General features: G+C 31.1%; 1 protein-coding gene across 2 annotated transcripts in view; it reads right to left on the bottom strand.

The window, feature by feature from the left end:
- LOC123691695 (neprilysin-4-like) overlaps positions 1 to 19,221 on the bottom strand; it is a 56,355-nt gene that overhangs the window by 15,761 nt on the left and 21,373 nt on the right. Inside the window, exons 3-5 of one of the 2 annotated variants that reach the window (XM_045636220.1) lie at positions 11,242 to 11,384; positions 1,621 to 1,866; positions 1,043 to 1,242 (exon numbers count right to left, since the gene is read on the bottom strand). In XM_045636220.1, coding sequence (XP_045492176.1) covers positions 1,043 to 1,242; positions 1,621 to 1,866; positions 11,242 to 11,384 — 589 coding nt within the window. Of the gene's footprint in view, positions 1 to 1,042; positions 1,243 to 1,620; positions 1,867 to 2,606; positions 2,699 to 11,241; positions 11,385 to 19,221 lie in introns of those variants that run through there. The other variant, XM_045636219.1, reaches the window with a different exon arrangement.

Below are 19,221 nucleotides of genomic sequence, written 5' to 3'. Positions count from 1 at the left end.
ATCGCGGTTTAGTACCTATTTTGTTAACAAAAATATTCTATAGACGATAAAGCTTAAATACCAAGTTATTCTCATCGTTTATCTTTTATAATTATTATCATATTATATCAATAATCTCGCACATCGTAACGTATGCGACATTTATGTAATGGTATCATAATTGAAGAGAAAGATTTTTGAACCCGTGTCTGCTGTGTTTCGCTCGTAAGGACAATTATTAAATAAAAAATTACGTAACTACTAGTGATAAACTTTCGTGTTGAGGGAAATGTGTAGAATTCGTCATTTTATAATTAATATCAGTGAGGTACTTTACAATGTGACTAAATATTGCAGATATTGCGATAAATCATTATACAGATCATTTTATTACATACAAGCTAGCTAATAAAAGAAAATAGAATCAATAATAATATATATAGGTAAAGTAACTGCATATTCTTGTAAGTACCTCACGAAATAAGTCCAAAACAATAACACAAAATAAGCCCACAAAAGGCATAGTTTGATCATAATAAAATCCGCTTCTATAATTTTACTATCATATAATTGAAATAATAATATTAAATCGTGAATGGTGTTTTCATCACGATTCTCCTCACAACCTTCAACTATAAAGTGCAAACTGATATGAAATCTTGAATAAAAATATGCCTTAGAGATATTTAAAAGGTTCTGGCACATACCGAAATGTTATGAGCTTATGCATTATTGTTGTTTCATGTTACAGATTAGTGACTTTATTTGTGATATATATTTACAAGAGTTAAAAACTTTAGTATTACAACAGTCAACACTCGTATTTTTTGAATATGCTTCGCTCACACTGTTGCTCATAATATAAGTACACAAATTAGATCTTTATAGTATTTGTATAGTCAAACTCAAACTCAAACATTTATTTATTCAAGTAGACTTCGTTTAGAAGCGCTTTTGAAACGTCAAAGTACAAAAAAAAATAAAAATAAGAATTTACCACCACTTCGGAAAGCTGCAAAGAATTTAAAAGCCACAAATTTTGTCCATATTTAGAAATACTCACCACAACACGATTCCTGCTGGTATTCCTCACATCCTCCAACACTTGCACACTGAGCAGTACACTCAGACCGACTTTCCTCCGCGCACGACCAGCGACCTCCTCCCAGGAGATATTGCTGCTTATTGCGGGAGGGTTGGGAGGGAGACCCAGATCGGTGAGGAGGTCCTGGATCGGTTGGATCCCGCGGGATTCCATTTTATCTGTTGTCGAATATAGATAAATTACAAAAAGTCAATTTTGTCATATTGTGTAACATGATTATAGCAAAACGTTGTTTGTTTATGAAGTGGCAATTAAAAATAATTATTGCCTATAAAAATAATTATTTTTGATACCCAACAAACGAAACAAGTGAAAAAAATATGTTTATGTTCCAAATCACCATTGATAATTTTAAAATTATTTTTTTAACGATTGAAAAAGTTCATCGAAATGTTGACACCACAAAGCATTTACAAGAAAAGTATATGCTCGCAAATTATAAAATATATTAAAAAGTATTCAATATAATCACTAATGAAGAAAGTTCTAGTTTAAAACATAGACTAGTGTAATAGAAAACCATAAAAATCCCTCACCAACATCAATACAAGTCCGATACAGCGCTTTCGCCTTCTTTACACTTTCTGGCGAGTTCGGTCCATCCTGCGCTTCCAGTAGATCCCTTAGATCCGTAGTCAGTTGTTCCCGAAGCTTCGACAACTGGTCCCAGGAGGTCGCCCACTCGGGGACCGGGTTCTTCTTGATCCAACCACCGCAGGAGAATTCGTAAAAGTCCGTACAAGGGTCCACTTCTTTGTTCATTGCGGAGAGTACGCGGGATGCTGTGGGGTTTTCGATAGTTAGATTTGTATGTTTGAGACTAAAATCTAATACAATGAGACTTGTATATGTACCTAGTAATCATTTCACCCAGTCAAAAGTTCAGTTCAAAAATATAAAGAAAGTCACGGCTTTGTGGAGGAGGATAAATAGAAAATATAACAAGATGGGTTAACAAGTTTCTGTTTCAATTACACAATTAACAATGCATTTAAAATAATTAACTGGAAAAATAATAAATCATAATTAATTGATGAAATAATTCCAGGATAAAATGAAAAAAAAAATAATACCTACTTCCATGAAAGGTAAGAAAGTAACAAAAAATATAAAAATCGACAAATAATATTTAAAAAAATCTGTGCGTGTACTAGTGTACACACGTAAGAAGTGAAACTTCTTCGTGACCTTATTTTTCAAAAAATAATTTACTATACCTATGCAACTTTACAGAAATACGTCGAATCACGCGTGGTAGGGATAAGAAAAAGATGGCTCGTAACGGCAAAACGTCACGCGTAACGAAAAAATGTTACACTAAATTTTTTTCCAACCCCGATAAAGAAGTTTCACTTCAACAAATAAGTTACGTTGATAACTCGATATAATTTATACACTACATTATCAGATTTGCATCTGTTAAAAGCGCTCAGAATTTAAAACACTTTTCCTCATTAGCGGTAGTTTTATTATTTAGGTATGTAAGATAAATTTGGAAAATTTTAAATTCACAGATACTAACCGACGTTTAATAATAGCATCATATTAGCGGCCATTTCGAAGCCTTCACGAATAAACGATTAAAAAAAACCAAAACACTTCACTTAAATGCACTGTCCAACACTATTGCATACAGTACATGCTTGTAGTTTTTATATAAAACGTCTTTCCAAAGAATTTAAGCGCATAATAACTTGTTTGTTATAAATTATATATATTGCTCCTAAATGCCACGTGTTTTTCAATTGTATTAGTCACATAATAATTAAAATCTCAACATATATATCAAGCTTAAATCTATTTACTTTTAATTGATGTGTGTACGAAGCCACGAGGCTCTGTTTACGTTTGGAAAACATAAACAGAAAATGTAAAACTAAGGCTAAGGCAGATTGATTTTAATAATAAGTTATATTTAATCGATATTATTGATGGTGGTTTTAAAATATTGTTGATGATTTACATACACTACAATATCCCCATGTTTAATTCCTTTTAGTCGCCTGATTTGATAAAAATGTTATTTTTTGAATTTATGTAATATTTTTTGTATGATGTGCCCTAATCCTATTTTTGGTGGTAAAAGTTAATAGAAATACAATTATGTAAATGATGAATCTAAAACTAGTCTACTAACTAAAGTCAGCTTCAGCTTTCGTTCCGATAGGGTTGATAGCGGTACATTTGAGCATATACCTAGCTAGTGATTGATACAATTTTTATTCTGTGCTAGTGGTTCTCGAATTAAAATTAAATATGTACCTATGTTATTTTAAATTCAAGAATCAAGCATATTCTGAATTATGTGGTCTAAGTATGTGGTATTCTCAGAGGATGAATTCAATATTTATTAGTCCTAGGAACATAAGTCAAAGGGCCCTCGCAAAAATAATTATTGTTATGTTTTACTGGTGCCTATTCAATATTTATTAATTGTAATGAAAACATGTGATCGGCGCAATAGAAAGATAGTACCTAGTTAATAATATCTACGCGTTATTAGTTAGGTTGATGCAATAGTGGTGAACTATTGATGAAAATGGCGCAGTTTTATAAATGGAGCACACGTGTCTTCAATATTTATGAATAATTAATTTATTTCATACAAAATTATGGTACAGGCAATTATTTTACACGTTTTAAAAATGTTTTGATTAACATAGTAATTGTTTTTTTTAATGATTTTTATTTCATTTTACATTGAAGCAATGTGTAAGATCTATTATTCATTCATTAGGTTTTGCGATGACTCATAACTTTAATTAATAATGGCATGTTTTGGATTAACTTGTGATGTGTGTAAAAAGTGTGATGATGTTGCTAGAAATATTTTTCGGTAGAGTCGACTGTGAAAAAGGAATTTGGGGCAGAGCCTTTATATCAACTTTATCATAATTCATAACGTCCATAATTATATCAAATTTGTATGAGTAAGTGATAAATATACAGGACCTAACAGTATTAGTAACGATTTAATGTCTACTCCATAAGGTTCGTAAAATTGGTTAAAGTATAAAACATAAGTCACTTTTCGCTGTTTGTTATGTTCCTATGTCTTAAGGGTTAGTAGCTAGTAGTGCAAACAAATGCATCCTGTCATCCTATATGTAAATAATACAAATGTACTAAGGGAAAGTTGCTCCACTTAATTTTTAAAAATTAAATCATTCGTATGCATAATTTAATATTCGTAATAAGTACCTAAAATGACAATTTGAAACAATTTTCGTGAAAATTACACCGGGTGATTCTTTTTATCAGTACACAAAATTTGCGAATACGTTCTATCAAATTTTGTATATCATAAAAAAAAATGTAATGTTTGTGTAAAAAATTATAAAATAGAAAAATGCGCAAATGAAAACAAAAGATATTTATTTTTGACTAGCTTCCGCCCGCGACTCCGTCCGCGTGGATGTCGGTGTTCGCGTGGATGGTTTATTTCTCCATTTTGAACTGGGAAGACGTTTCTCACTAAATTAATATTAGACGATTATGATTCACTCCAGTCCAAACAGCAAATAAGCAGGCTTCTGCTTCTGCAACGTTTAGTTGTCCCTGAATTTGGAAAAAATAGTCATGTTTCTTATCTATGACAAAAGTGATATTTTTTTGCATTGTATTTCAAATATTAAATTTTTTATTTTTAACCGCATCTTCCGCATTCATGTATTTGGCCGGAATTAGACATTTAACTTCTACTTACTAGTCCCATTTTCCCTTCTTGATATGGGAATGTATAAAGTAATTTTTTTAGATATTTCTCGTTATACTTTTAAAAAGTTATAATTGTCATTTTGCTCATTAGGTAAAGTAATTTCGATATCAGTTTTAAGTTTTTTGATACCTGCAATAATAACGTCATAATCGCCTGCATATACTTATCGATTACACCCTGTATACAATCCACCATCCACATTCATAATGTTTTCCTGTCCTCCTCTCCATTACATTTTAAATGAGTAAATCTGCTACCACTGAAGGATGTTTCATTGTGATCAGCAAATTTTCACCACTGTTGTCGATTATTTGTTTTTCATTTTTAATCAGCAATTGGGAATCATCAGTTTTATTTTTTGCAGATTGGTGATGTACCCTAACAATACGTCGAAAAGGGAAAGCATCAACGAATTATCGTTTTCGTCCTCTTTTTTTATTCTTCGCGTCTCTGTTACTTGTGTTTGTTTAGTTCTCAACACCTATTGAATTTTCTATGTTATTGTGATCTTCCATTACATCTGAGTTTTGATGATGTGATGATAATCCATTCGTTTTAATATTGGTACTTAGAGGTCTAAACTAGAAATGGTAGACTAAATTTGTCAGCGCGTCTGTAAGATCAGAATATAAAACCAACATCCTGTATTTAAGTTACAAAATTAATAATCAAATAACATGCCGCTACGTTCAAAATGACTAGAAGAAAAAATTAAAACACCTCGACATATTTGGAATTTTGGAGTAAACAAATCATTTTTCCCGTATGTCCCAAGTTCAAGTTCTCAATACAAGTTTATATTATGTTTCGTATTTCTCAAACGAAAAATAAACATTTTTGGAACTTCAAAAAAAAATTATATTATAAGAAAATTTATGAGCTTACTTTAGTTTTAAAGAAATATACATCCCTTTACTGACACCCCGTAAAATAACGAAATTTTTGCCAATCACCTTTGGTTTCATTAACTTTATGTTCGAAGATAATTTTTTTTCTAGTAGTTACACGCATATTTTTTTCGTTTATTTTCCATATCGAAATCAAATGTTTAAAAATACGAATATTTGCACAAAACTAAGATAAAAATAATCAATTAACAAAAATATTAAATTTAATGAAGTAGAGCAACTTTCACTTCGGTATGAAGGAAAATCGAGCGTAGAGCACACGTCAGAACGCTCCGGCCCAAGGAGCGCGACTAAAGAAATTCGCTAGGATTTTTCCTACTTATTTTAAATATTTTTTTAATATTTAAAGAATTATCAAAATTCAAAAAAAATTTTTTTAAAGGTTTAATACTCATTCAACTCGAATAAATTAATGGAAAAAATAACTTTTAGCAGTATTTATCAATAGTTTTTGTAAGGCAAAAAATGGGAAATTTAATGAATTTATAACGTTCTAATTAGGAAAATCATAAGTTTTTCGGCAATTGTATTCAGCAGATTTTAATAACGACTAAGGTAAAAGCACCTAATACGGAGGTATTTCGCAACATTTGAAAGTAAGTATCAAAAATAAGCATTTGTAAGTCTTTGTAAAGGTGCCAAACCACTTTATCGTTAAAAGTGGAACTTAAATTTTGTATTGCTGTTGAGTCTATGTTTATTTTCATGATATTTCTTATTTTAAAAAAATATTTAAATAGTCAGGTCGATTTTCCCTAACACGGAGGTATAATTTTGGTCAGAGCCTAATACTGCGGTAGGCGGCTCCTAATACGGAGGGTCAGAAATTATATTCATTGAAGTTCCGTACAAATAATATTTGTTAAATAATAGGAATGTGTTAGTAAAGTAAATTGTAAGTTTTTTATTCATTGACCATTGGTTTGATTACGTTGATTCATTTTTAATGTGTTTCATTTATGCTTTTAGTTTTATCGAAAAAAAAAACACGCATATCAAATAAGAATCCACAAAAAAAGACACAAAACTTCTTATTTATTTACGCAACCCTTAATCTGGTAATTTTAAGTTCTATTATATTAGGGCCGTAATAGGAGATCATATAACCTAATACAGAGTTACCTGGAAATATCTACCACCGTAATAGGAAAATTACTCGTGTTTTTAATAATCCTAATTCTGACCCATCAAAAATTCGATAAACAAGAGAATGTAAATGCTTAATCAAATGATAACAGTTTTTTGGCTCAGATGTGTAAAACTCAAATCAACAGTTATCTATACATATAATAAAATCGTAGGAAAGTCAAAACTGTACATTGAATATTTTTTTAAAAGAATACCTGGGCCGTGATCTATAATCGATATAGAAGCCAAAAACATAGTTTTTAGAATTTTTGTCTGTTTGTCTGTTTGTCTGTTTGTCTGTTTGTCTGTATGTTTGTCCGAGCTAATCTCGAAAAGTACTGCATAGATTGACTTCAAATTTTGCATGAATATTACTAACAGGTCGGGTGAGGCTATAGGCTACATATTATCAAGCTATCATCTACGGGGGAGGAGCTGTGAACCTTTATTTTTCTTACGTATTCCGTGTATTACGACAGCGTACAATCTAAAGACTCATGTTTAAATGTTGGTTTCGAGTAAGCCATGCTATTATCTAGCTTTACAAAATAAAAACTATGTTATTTACGTAATTTGGGCAGAGAAACAGTTTAATGAATTTAGTAGTATAAAGACAAATTAGAAACAGCGCCATCTATTAAATGTTAATTTACACGTTAACTATTGGAAATTAATAATCAAATGACGCATATATAAATGTTGTTTGACAATATCTAGATTGACACTATAAAAATTATGCCATTTAAGTAACTTGGGAAGAGAAACATAGCTTAAAGAATGTAAGTTGTATAATGTTAATTTTGTAACAGCGCCATCTATGAGATTTCGTAAAAATCAAATCAATTTACATGTTAACACTACTGAACACAATGTTAAAAATTAATAATTTAAATATAATTATGTTATTTATTTATTTAACTCTTTAACCCATATCTTCCGTTCCCTATAAGATATATTTCGTGTAAATAATAAACTACATTTTTTTTTTAAAGTGAGGGTACCTACTTAGATGTTTATTATTTTAAGTAAAAATAGACACCATTATCTACAGTTAATCTAATGATTGTGTTCCAAAGAGTATACTTAATAATATATTGTTGTGTTCATTAGTTACAATTTTTAAAATCTTCGTGTTTTATAAATTTACTAGCTTACCGCCCGCGGCTTCGTCCGCTTTGTCTAAAACCTAATAATTTATGTACTAAAACCTTCCTCTTGAATCAGTCTATCTATTAAAAAAACCGCATCAAAATCTGTTGCGAAGTTTTAAAGATTTAAGCATACAAAGGGACATAGGGACATAGGGACACAGAAAGCGACTTTTTTTATACTATGTAGTGATATTTATAAAGCAATTGAATGCCATAAAACCAAAAATATCAAATGCAATCTTCGTGTTTTGTGAATTTTCACCATCATGCGTTCCCACAAAAGGTAAGTTGTTACTTACAGGTATTTATTGAAATGAAATGAAATGAATGATTCTTTTATTATTTTGAGGTGCATTGGGAACAGAAGTTTTTGATAAAATTTTATTTGTAAGTAGCTTTTTTTATAGATTTACAGTTAACTTTTGATTTTTTTATTCAATGCTAATAAAATTATATCGCCTTTGGAAGACGATTTCTGCTGATATTTTTACTACACCACTTGAAAATTGATGATTTGATGATAAAGACAGTAGCAGCGAGGATTAAGTGGAAATTAGTAATCATCCGCTTCGTCAATTTTTGACTGAAGTTAATGTCCAACGTCCAATGGTTCAATCATTGGAAGTATCTCGGGAAATTTTGGAGGATATTTTTCAGGAAGGAGAGGAGGGGCAGCCAACCACATATCAAACTACTACGTTTTAGTACCGAAAAAAATGTTATTGCCAAATGAAACGTAAATTTTGCACTCACAACTTTACAAGTAATGTTTTTATTTTGACTTTGCGGTTATCTGATTATAATATTTATCGTTATGGCTATCGACGTACCGACCGTACTGGGATCAGAGTAGGTACATGATATACAGTTCATCATCCCGGATTGCTTAGAGCATTTTCACACTGAAAAAGATGTTTTCTTTGAATCGTAGTTGCTTCATTTATTTATTTTTAATCATTTTAAATAATATGTTTTATATTTTATAAATATATCATTTTCATTATTTAAGTAGATAAAATAAATTATGTAACGGTTTTATAAGAAAACACATTATATTTGTTAGGCGACGGTGATTTCTTCCAGTCAAAAGAAATCATCTTCAGGATGGAATCATCCTGGATCATCTTCAGAATCATCTTCAGGATGGAATCATCATCATGGATCCAGATGGGGGTCAAGTGACGCGGGCCACGTACCTACCACAAACATGCTTAGTTTGTGGTATCGAGCGCGAAAGATAGTCATCGTGTTTTTAGTAAAGTTACTATGTAAACTAACGTAATTTAATACTTAGGTACATATTCTATAATGGTGTGCTCAAACTGTTAATCTACATTTAATTTAGATTATTATTTGATACTAAGTAATGTAGAATTTAAACCACATTCATGTTTTCTTCAGATTTTAAGATTTTATTATCAGAGTGTTCAATTTTAATGTAGTTAAATTTTATAAGAGACAATAATTAAGAAAATTTTAAAATAAAGTGTCACGTATTTTTTTTAAACAACGAATGACGAAAAACGACCTAATCGCGGACGAAGTCGCGGGCAACAGCTAGTACAAAATAAATGATTTGTGATACATTAAAATACACCTTCCTATTTTTACCCCTTCTAAGAAACAAACATTTTGTACTCAACCGTTTTCATATTTAACTGGATTTCCAATTAAGAACACATACCGCAGAATATGGTTTCTAATTTATCAGATTAATAATTATTTCAACTAATCTTGGAATTAATTCAATAAGTAAATAAAATGAAAGTTATAAACAATTAAACATGCCCAGTAGTTTTCCTATTTCGGAGTTATGCCACCGTATTAGGATTAATCTATAAAATTTGTACCGTTTTACGGCGATATTTTATTTCTTATTTTTTGGGTAGAAAATGACTTACAAATATGAAACAAGCTATTTAAATAGTGAGTGTAATAGTAGGAAAATGCAATAAACAATACAAATACAAACTTGAACGGCATATTAATACGAAAAACTTAGTTTATAAATATTAGTGTACTTACTTTTGTTGTTTCACGTTTGTATGGAAACACCTCTCATGTCGATGCCGTTACACAGATTGATTAATCTTGTTGTGTTGTCTATGTGCTTTACTTGCAAACGTTAGTTAAGTCATGGAGTAATAAATTTGGAATAAATAGTTTACATTTTGGTGTACTTAAAATTAATAAAACAGGAATAAAACTCGAAAATAGAAATACCACCGTTTTAGGGAGCGATTTTGACTACCGCCGTATTAGGAGCCTTTACCTTATATAAGGATAATAATGCGCTGATCAAATTGTATAAATTGTAATCGGTTGCAACGTAGTGAGTGCACAAACTTAGCTCGAAATGTCTTTGGGGGAAAGAGACTTATCTTGAAGGCCTGATTAAGGTAACATAAAGTAACTTTATAAATGTGAAAAAATTCATGCGCATTGCGTATATAACACTAATTGATAAACAAGAAAAAAAAATTCAGTTTATCATTTCAATAGCCGGGAAAAAATTGTCAAATAACTTGTTGAAAACGCAATTTTGCTAGACTGCAGCCTCTATGCAACGGATTTTTATGCGATTTATTTTCGCGTATAAAATGTTTTTCGATTTTGTATTTAATTTGTTCAGTAAAGAGGATAAATATATTTTGATACAGTTTTCATAACGTAGGTACAACGCATCTCCATAAATTAATCTCATTTATAAATCAATGCTTTAATTCACATAAAATATAATAGTGGAATTTATAGCCCTATTAAAGTTGGTATGCAAATAAAGAATGATTGAACCATATAAACGGTTACGCAATTTTTGAGATATCTGCATAATTATATTAATTATAGCAGATGGGTATGCAAATACAATAATTGTGCTTACTTAGCATTCTTTTGGGGCAATTAATCAATGCAAGAACGTGTAAACATAATAATTATGTAGTTACATATTCATAGATTGTAGGTAGGAATATAATTTTAGAGTTAAATCTTAGATTTAAATTTTCGTGTCATTGTGATTGTGGTTGAATTTCTTCACAATGGCATTTTATGACGATAAATCGAAATTATTTTTTGCCGCTAAGCTAGGTAACAAATGCTAATCGCTAAACAGATTTTAATAAACTTTTGGAGGACTCTGTGGGAACGAACTAACTATCGAAATCAACCTTGGTAATTGGTATTATATAGAGTGAAAATAAAATTAATAGGTATACGTAATAATATTAGGTACTAGGAAAAAGTTTAACTTACCAGTACCAACACACACTTCACTCATACACGGCTGGGGGCTGTTATAGTCGGTCAGCACCAACACAGTGGTGTACACCCCTAGCGCGATCAGGGACACCCCTAGCGCCACTATCAGTATCGACGAACATCGGACGGTTCTCTCTCTGTGGAAGATTATTTTATTTTTATTTATTGTTATAAGAGGTTTTGTAATAGGAAAACTATATGAAAATAAATGTGTCGTTGAAAATTTTGCTAACGATCAATAAATGACCATAAATCTATGGCATAATAGCCGTAAAATAAAAATGTTATGAACTAATAAATGTAAATTAATTCATTAAAAATATGAAGCACACAACAAAGGAACAAAACGTTATCACAATTTAAACAATAATTTTATTGAATAAAACTGCGGAACAACCTTTAAATAACTATCTTAAAATCTTCATATTCATAATTTCTCGCTTACTAAATATCTGATATGATCGTTGAAAAGCCTAAGATGGCTTAAGCAATGTTTACGGAAGTATATAAAATTTGCTGTTAAACTCAATTCATAACAAAACTTGGCTCAATATAAGAAACATTTAACGATTGTTTCACTTAAGTTGTTACAATTTATTATCTAAAGTAGTAAAACATTAATCAACAAACAAATCTATTAAGCAAAAGTTGCATAAAATATTGACTTACATAATATTAAGTAATAATATAAGTAAATGTACCCCTTTTTTATACAACCGAATATGAAATTTTATAATCATCGATGATAATCGCACAAAGCCTGAAAAATTTGCTGACAAATTGTATTTAATTTTCATATTTTACCTCCATATTTTCTCTTTGAAAATTGACCAATTACCTATTAATTAAAAGATAAATACGATGCTAAATATGAAATCTCCTAACATGGATAGTCGTAAGTTTTGAGGAAGTTGTTGTACAAAACGTTTTGTCTCGTTTACATTAAATTTTAAAGGATGATGCGGAAATATCTTGTTCACTTTTGGTTAACAATTTATTGCCGTGAAAATAATTGAAAATTACTTACACATTTTAATTGTGTAATTGCGCGAGTTAACGAGTAGCGTGTAAGTAAGCTTATAAATATGGTGGGATTTTTGTGTAACTTAAGGGTGTAATAAAATTAAAAGATGGAATATGCAGAATATGTAGCGGGAAAAGTCCTTTAGAGGTCAAAAAGCACACAAAGTGCTATAATAGAATTAATTTAAATCAAGAAGAAGCCTTTGTATACTACCTTCCTGAAGGATCCAAGAATATTTTTATCAAGATTCAAGACGTACAAGAGCATACAAGGATAAAAATGGGGTATAGAGATTGAAGAACAAATCTCTACAATGTCTCTACATTGTAGAGGCTCCAATAATGATTATGTAGAGTGTACATAATCAGTACTATTCGTAGGTGCGAGCAAATAATACACCGGAAAGCGAGTAATATTATATTTGTTAATGGTTCCTCGATTGTCATTATGCACAGCGCACAACCATGGCTTGTAGCAGCTAATGCGCAGTGAAAGTTGCTGATTGACGCATTAAACATTGAGCAAACATTATATGAGTACATTAATTGTTTAGAGCCGTGTTTTTCGAAATTCGCTTCTAAAAAGTTATTTTATTTTACTTAATACAAAATTATAAAAGCCTTTATTCGTGTTATTTATTTCCGTATATTTCTTGTAACAATATTTTAAATAACTAGATACCATTTACATACCAACATAGGTTCAAATTTTTCCGTTTGGCGTTTTGTATAACGAAATCATATATATCCATTTCAATTTAGCCTATGCTAAAAATGACTAAGCTCATTCTAATATCATGTAATTTTTGTTAGGAAAATGAAATTCTGAGACATGTGATTAATGTCTTTGATACCGCATTCTTAGTAAAGGGAATAAGATAGTAAGGATTATTCCCTACGCTTTAAAGTTAAACCATAAAAGTAATTGTTTTTAAGAAACAACCACGAAAGGAAAACTACGGTACGCGAAAGATGTTTATCGTATGTAACGGTGACTATACAATATATCTACGTAATATTCTTATACATAATGTAAATGGTACTTAGTATGCATCCCACGGCGTTGTTCGATGCACGTGCTGTGGGATTTATTACTAGTAATTATTATTTCTTTTGTAGTGGCCTTATCAGGTGGTAGAGGCAATGTCCCAGGGCCACGAAACATGGATAAAGCTAGTTAGTTAGATAGATTGGGTTTTATAACTAATTTGGTTAAATAACTGATTTGGTGAATTTTTTTTCCCGTGGTAAAGGAAATTAGTCTATTCCTCGAATACCAGCATTCGAGGAAGAGGCTTATCAAATAAAATAATTATATAAAATCTCGTCATAACATTCTTGATAGACTACTTAATGTATAAACTATAAACCTTACCAAGGAAAGGAATCTATCGTAACATTGAATTATATTAAAACTTACAATATTTCTATTCTGCAAAACGACCATTTCCTCTTAGTATTCAAAGCCGCCTCTGTTTAAATGCATAAATGGGAAAGTACTTAAAAGATTCATAGCTTGTGTAAGGGCCTTGATATATTGGTTAGTTATTGTACAGGATTTATATTGTAAAATATTTTTTGTTATATCCATCTACGCGATGAAGTTCCTTCACCTCGATCATCATACTTGATTACACTAATCGAATATGTTAGGCTCAAGTCATACCTCTGATACCTAATGAAATGTTGAATCAGCTAAAAAACGAAATTGAACATAATATATTTTCTAGTTAGTTATACCTCTTTACCTTATCACTAATTTAAAGTTAACAAGAAACATTTGCCTGTTCAATTTAAAACTATAACAATGGCTTGTTAATTCAATTAATCGACTCAGCGGCTTTTTAAACAATTAAACTTATTATTTAATTTATATGTTGTAATCGTCGTCTGATGCAGTCAATGGTGTTCCACGTGTCTTTTATATTGTGCCCTTTATAGTTACTTAGTTTTATAGTATTGTGTGTTAATTGTTACTATTGAAAACCACGATTGAATTTTGCAAATTTTATTTTAGTAGAATAGTAACTAGCATATAGGTACCTACTATAGTTAATAGTACATACATATTATATTGTTTATTCAGAATCAAATAAAATTAGTTTGGGTCGAGATTTTTTGTGTGTATTTGAGATTATTAAAATTGAATGTATGCAATTTATTTAATTTAAGGAAAATAATTTCACATGGATTGAAACTCCAAGAAACGTGTTCATAGTTACCTAATTGTGCGTAATTGTTCACAATCTTCCATCCCATCAGTTGATGAGATATGCTTGTGTAAGTTTTGCTTGTAAACATTCACAGTTGGCTAATCAGTGGAAAAATAATATCATTAACGTCCCATTATCCTATAGAAGAAAGTATCTCTATTTTGTTATTATCAATCTTTTCTTTTTATACAGTTAAACATTCTAAAACGTATAAATTAGTAATTTACTATTTAGTAACAATAGATAATAAGATACGCATTGCATTGATTACTAATTATGATTATAACATATCCGTACATATAACTGTGTACTAAGTATGTATATGATCAAATCAACGAGTCAGCATATTCATTGTCCTTGTTATTATTATACTTTCTAAGTACTTACTAACCTACATTATTGTTTTCTGAAAAGGGTGAATTTTCATTGATATGTGTAAAAGTTCAATTCAATTTACATCCATAGAAATTGCCTCTACCATTATTTTATTTGTATTATTGTTACAATTATTCAAAGGAATATTAAAATAATAAGTAAGTTATAAACAAAAACAAAACATGGTTATGACGACATATAAAACCCAAAATCTGTAATTTGTGCAAAAAATAGCCACATTTAGATCGGTATTTTCCACATTTTTTGCTTCTTCCAAACTCAACAACATGGGTTTCTTATTTCACATAATAAAACTAATAAAATAGTATTACAAACAACAAATATTTTACATTTCATCATTGCGCTCACGCTACTCAAAAAAATATTAAAGTCTGCCTATTTTGTTAAGAAGAAAGTAGATATCTCTCTAGCAATTTTTAAAATCAAATTAAAAATTAAACATAAATGTGTTAATGTCTATTCAAGATTCGGAGAGGTATTTTTATACGTAAAATATGATATTAGATTATAAAATAACAACAATATTATCATAAAGATACTGTAAAGTAGGTACTCTGACCTGAGAGGCGTGCAAAAATTTTCGTACATGATATCAAAACTCGTTTTTGGGTTTCGTAGTAAGTGATTGTCATCAAAAGTATATCGTTTGTTGACCCTGATGCATCGCAAAATATATAGGTATCAAATATTTTTGAGCACAGTTTTTGATTACAAAGTGGTTGGGTGTAAATAAATTGATTACCTATAATAAATGCAAGATAAAAGTTTTATTAGGAGAATTTGTTTTTCATTCAATATTTATAACTTATATAACTTAGAACACATAGGTATATAGGTAATTATCATCATCATCAGCCCATATACATTCCACTGCTGGGAGTGGGCTGTGGAACACGGGCCTCCTATGAGGTAATTTTACTAGATGTAAATTAAAAATGATTAATTATGTATGAAACGTATAATTTATTACCTATGTCAGCACAAATAAGTATAGGATCCGGGAAAATTTTACCAAAGTTTCCCCGTGTTAAAATTTTCCCGGAACGAACATATCCACACTTTACCTACGTGTGTATTTGTTCGTTCTATGAGAAATTTACACCACTTTAACGAACCTTTCAAGATCCTTCAGTACGTCGTGTTGCTATAACAGCTTATAATAACCAATAATAATAATTCACACACTAATTTATCTCATCTCAGCAATCAAGTGACATAGCGGTTATGAATACCAAATGAAATCTGCATGAAATAAATCATCGGATAAGTATCGATAGTGAATCAGTCAGGTTCATTGCCACGGCTCGGCCAACGGTTGTGAACAATTAAACCGCCTCACGTCCGCTGCTTTCCAACCTACGCACGGCCGTAAGTGGTGGGCGGGAGCGTATATATTTGCTAAAATAAATTTTAACGGAGACCTCCTCTATACTAATAATATTATAAAGCTGAAGAGTTTGTTTGATCGCGCTAATCTCAGGAACTACTGGTCCGATTTGAAAAAATCTTTGGCTTTGAGGAAGGCTATAGGCTAATAATATACGCTAAGACCAACAAGAGCGGAGCCACGCGTGTGAAACCGGAGAGCGCAGCTAGTTTAATTTATATAATTATTCCTATACAATGAATGCTGCGTGCTGATTATAGTCAAATGTGCAAATTTATTGGGTTGGTGAAACGGTGAAGGAAAACATCGTGAGGGATCTGACATATTGAAGAATCAAAAGTTCGACGACATGACGTGACATCCGCCAACCCGCACTTAGCCAGCGTGGTCGATATGGCTTGTATCCTCATGAAGACTCGTGTCCCTGCAGTGGGAACGTATATGGGCTGATGATGATGAGTTGGTAATAATTTTTTTAAATCCGCTATGCTTGTAATTTGGACACTAACGGAAATAATATAATTTGCAGGCGTGCTTTATGGTTTACGACGCAGATGCTGATATAACAGTGAACACAACCCCTAATAAGGCTCCTACTTTCCCTTTTAACTCAACGGAGTTTCTTCTAATATATAAGAAGTGTGTTTTTATTTTGATTAGAAATTATCTGTATGTAAATCTTGGAAATTATAATCGAACATAGGTACGTTCTAGTATCTTAAAAATTATACAAAAAAGAAATAATATATACTTATTGCCTTTTAATAAATATTATCATTAAACACTTGACCGTAATTTGAAGCTTACTTATTGAGAAGGTACCTAGCTTTTTCCGCCTATTTTCCCTCTCTTTCTCGTTGTATATATGCTATCTCTCTCGCACACGGCACACCTCTCACCAGGTGGCGCGGCCGGCGCACGATAATGTGCAGGCGCTAGATCTTCTTCATTGGCGTCTAGCTTCCGCCGCGAGAAGGTTGTCTACAAGACTACAACCTTGGTGCTATTAAGTATTAAGTATTGCATATTGCAAGTGCTAAAAGTGTGAAAAAGTGTATCCCGTCGGATCGGTACAGTGAGTTATTTTTACATCTATTGTAATGACATTTTACTTAAAAATGAGCAAAAATCTTTTAAATCGACGGTATATCCGTTGGACTTTATTTAAAATGCTGAGGTCTTTTAGTGAATCCTTCAGCAATAGTTTATTTTTCAATATGCTTTAAATACTTAATAGCATGTTAGATATTTAAAATTAACGATACAACCGTTACATTTTACGTGAAATAGTAACTTTTCTTTTGAAATATTTTATAAGTAATGCAATATATACTAATGAATATTTGAATTTCTAATACTGTGAGTAAAGCAGATTTTAACGGATTTACCGTTCGGCTTTACTCGTATCGTTAATATTACTTTTGTGATTATTTGATATTGACTAAATATATCAAATACCCTCTCTTTTATATAGATATTTTTATTTTATTTCATTTTTAATGTGTTTTTATTACAAGGTTACAAGTGAATATTAATAGTATGTATGGATAAATCCAAGGCTAATCCTATGAGCCAACTCAAAGCTTAACAGGCATGCAATCCATTGCTACGACTTTATTACATTGTCGTTATCACTAGGAACGGTTCGGAGTATAGTTTATAACTAAAAATTATCGAACGAGATGAGTCAGCTCAAAGAACAAATTATATAGGTATTACCTATAACAGGAACAAATTGATGTTAGCGTAATTGCACGAATCACAACGTGTCCGAACATGTCGAGATATGTTATAAATCGTCCGGGAGTTAGCCGCTCATCTGAATAATGATGGAATACGCACAATGCACATGTTCAGTAGGTACCATAAACGTACCACACATTCAAAAGTATCCGTAGTCTATACGTGTCCTTTTATGAGTATTAATCTGATCCGTATATAAGCGAAAATAGACATAGGTATTACACACAGCAATTTTGGTTTGAAAATTACTTTTATTTATATTACGTTTCCTATGTTTCAAATGATGCAACTTTTTGGTTAAAACGAGTAAGTGCCAAAATTTTACATTTAAATTTTCTAGTTTGGAAAGAGACGTTATCGTATAGTTATCGAGATACCTTAATTAGAAATTAAATTTAGAGACATTTCAAAGGATTTACTATTCACATATTCTAACGTTTTAGAATAATATTATAAACTTGTACACCTTGACAAAAAGTAAAAAATTGCGGGTGAGCGGAGATTATTTTGTGCAATAAAACCGTCCTACGATGGTATGGCCACGTATGGCTGCGTTCGTAAGGAATGTTAACGGATATAAAGCAACTGAATGTGACATCGATTGTATGAACTAAATTAAATATGAATCGAAGTTCATTTTAAAATTTTGTGTAAATGATTTGAATTTTGACTTTATTAAATAGTTAAAGCCTTCTTTTTATATACATATACATAACAATTAATTACCATTGTCAAATCAATTCTTATTTCATCCTGGACAGCTGTTGCTAGCATTGGAAAATAAGTTAAAGTACCTTGTTACTATATTATTATTTTAAATGATTATTAACTTCTAATTTTATATTAGCACCTTAAATCTTGCTCGAAGCAGATTACATAAATGTGGCCGCTAGGTTTAACCGCTACTCCTCGCAGGTTAGGTTCGTTAGCCAGGTTAAACCCACCCTCGCAGGGTGACTATTAAGTATTTTTGGGAAGGCCCTACTTATTTCAAATTACAAACATCCCTCGCGCAGCTGTCGCTCGCAGGGAAATAGGTGCAAATATATCAGCCCTCGCGGGGCTTTGATTACAACCGCCCTCAAGGAGAAATGGTGGAAATATATATCGGCCCTCGCGGGGCTTTGATTACAACCGTCCCTCACGGGGAAATGGTGCAAATATATATCGGCCCTCGCGGGGCTTTGATTGCGGTTGGTGCAAATATACAAA

This window comes from Colias croceus, chromosome 5 (genome assembly GCF_905220415.1).
Source record: "Colias croceus chromosome 5, ilColCroc2.1".
Classification (NCBI taxonomy): Eukaryota; Metazoa; Arthropoda; class Insecta; order Lepidoptera; family Pieridae; genus Colias; species Colias croceus.
The sequence above is the reverse complement of the archived record's forward strand: the minus strand, read 5'-3'. Positions and strand labels throughout refer to the sequence as shown.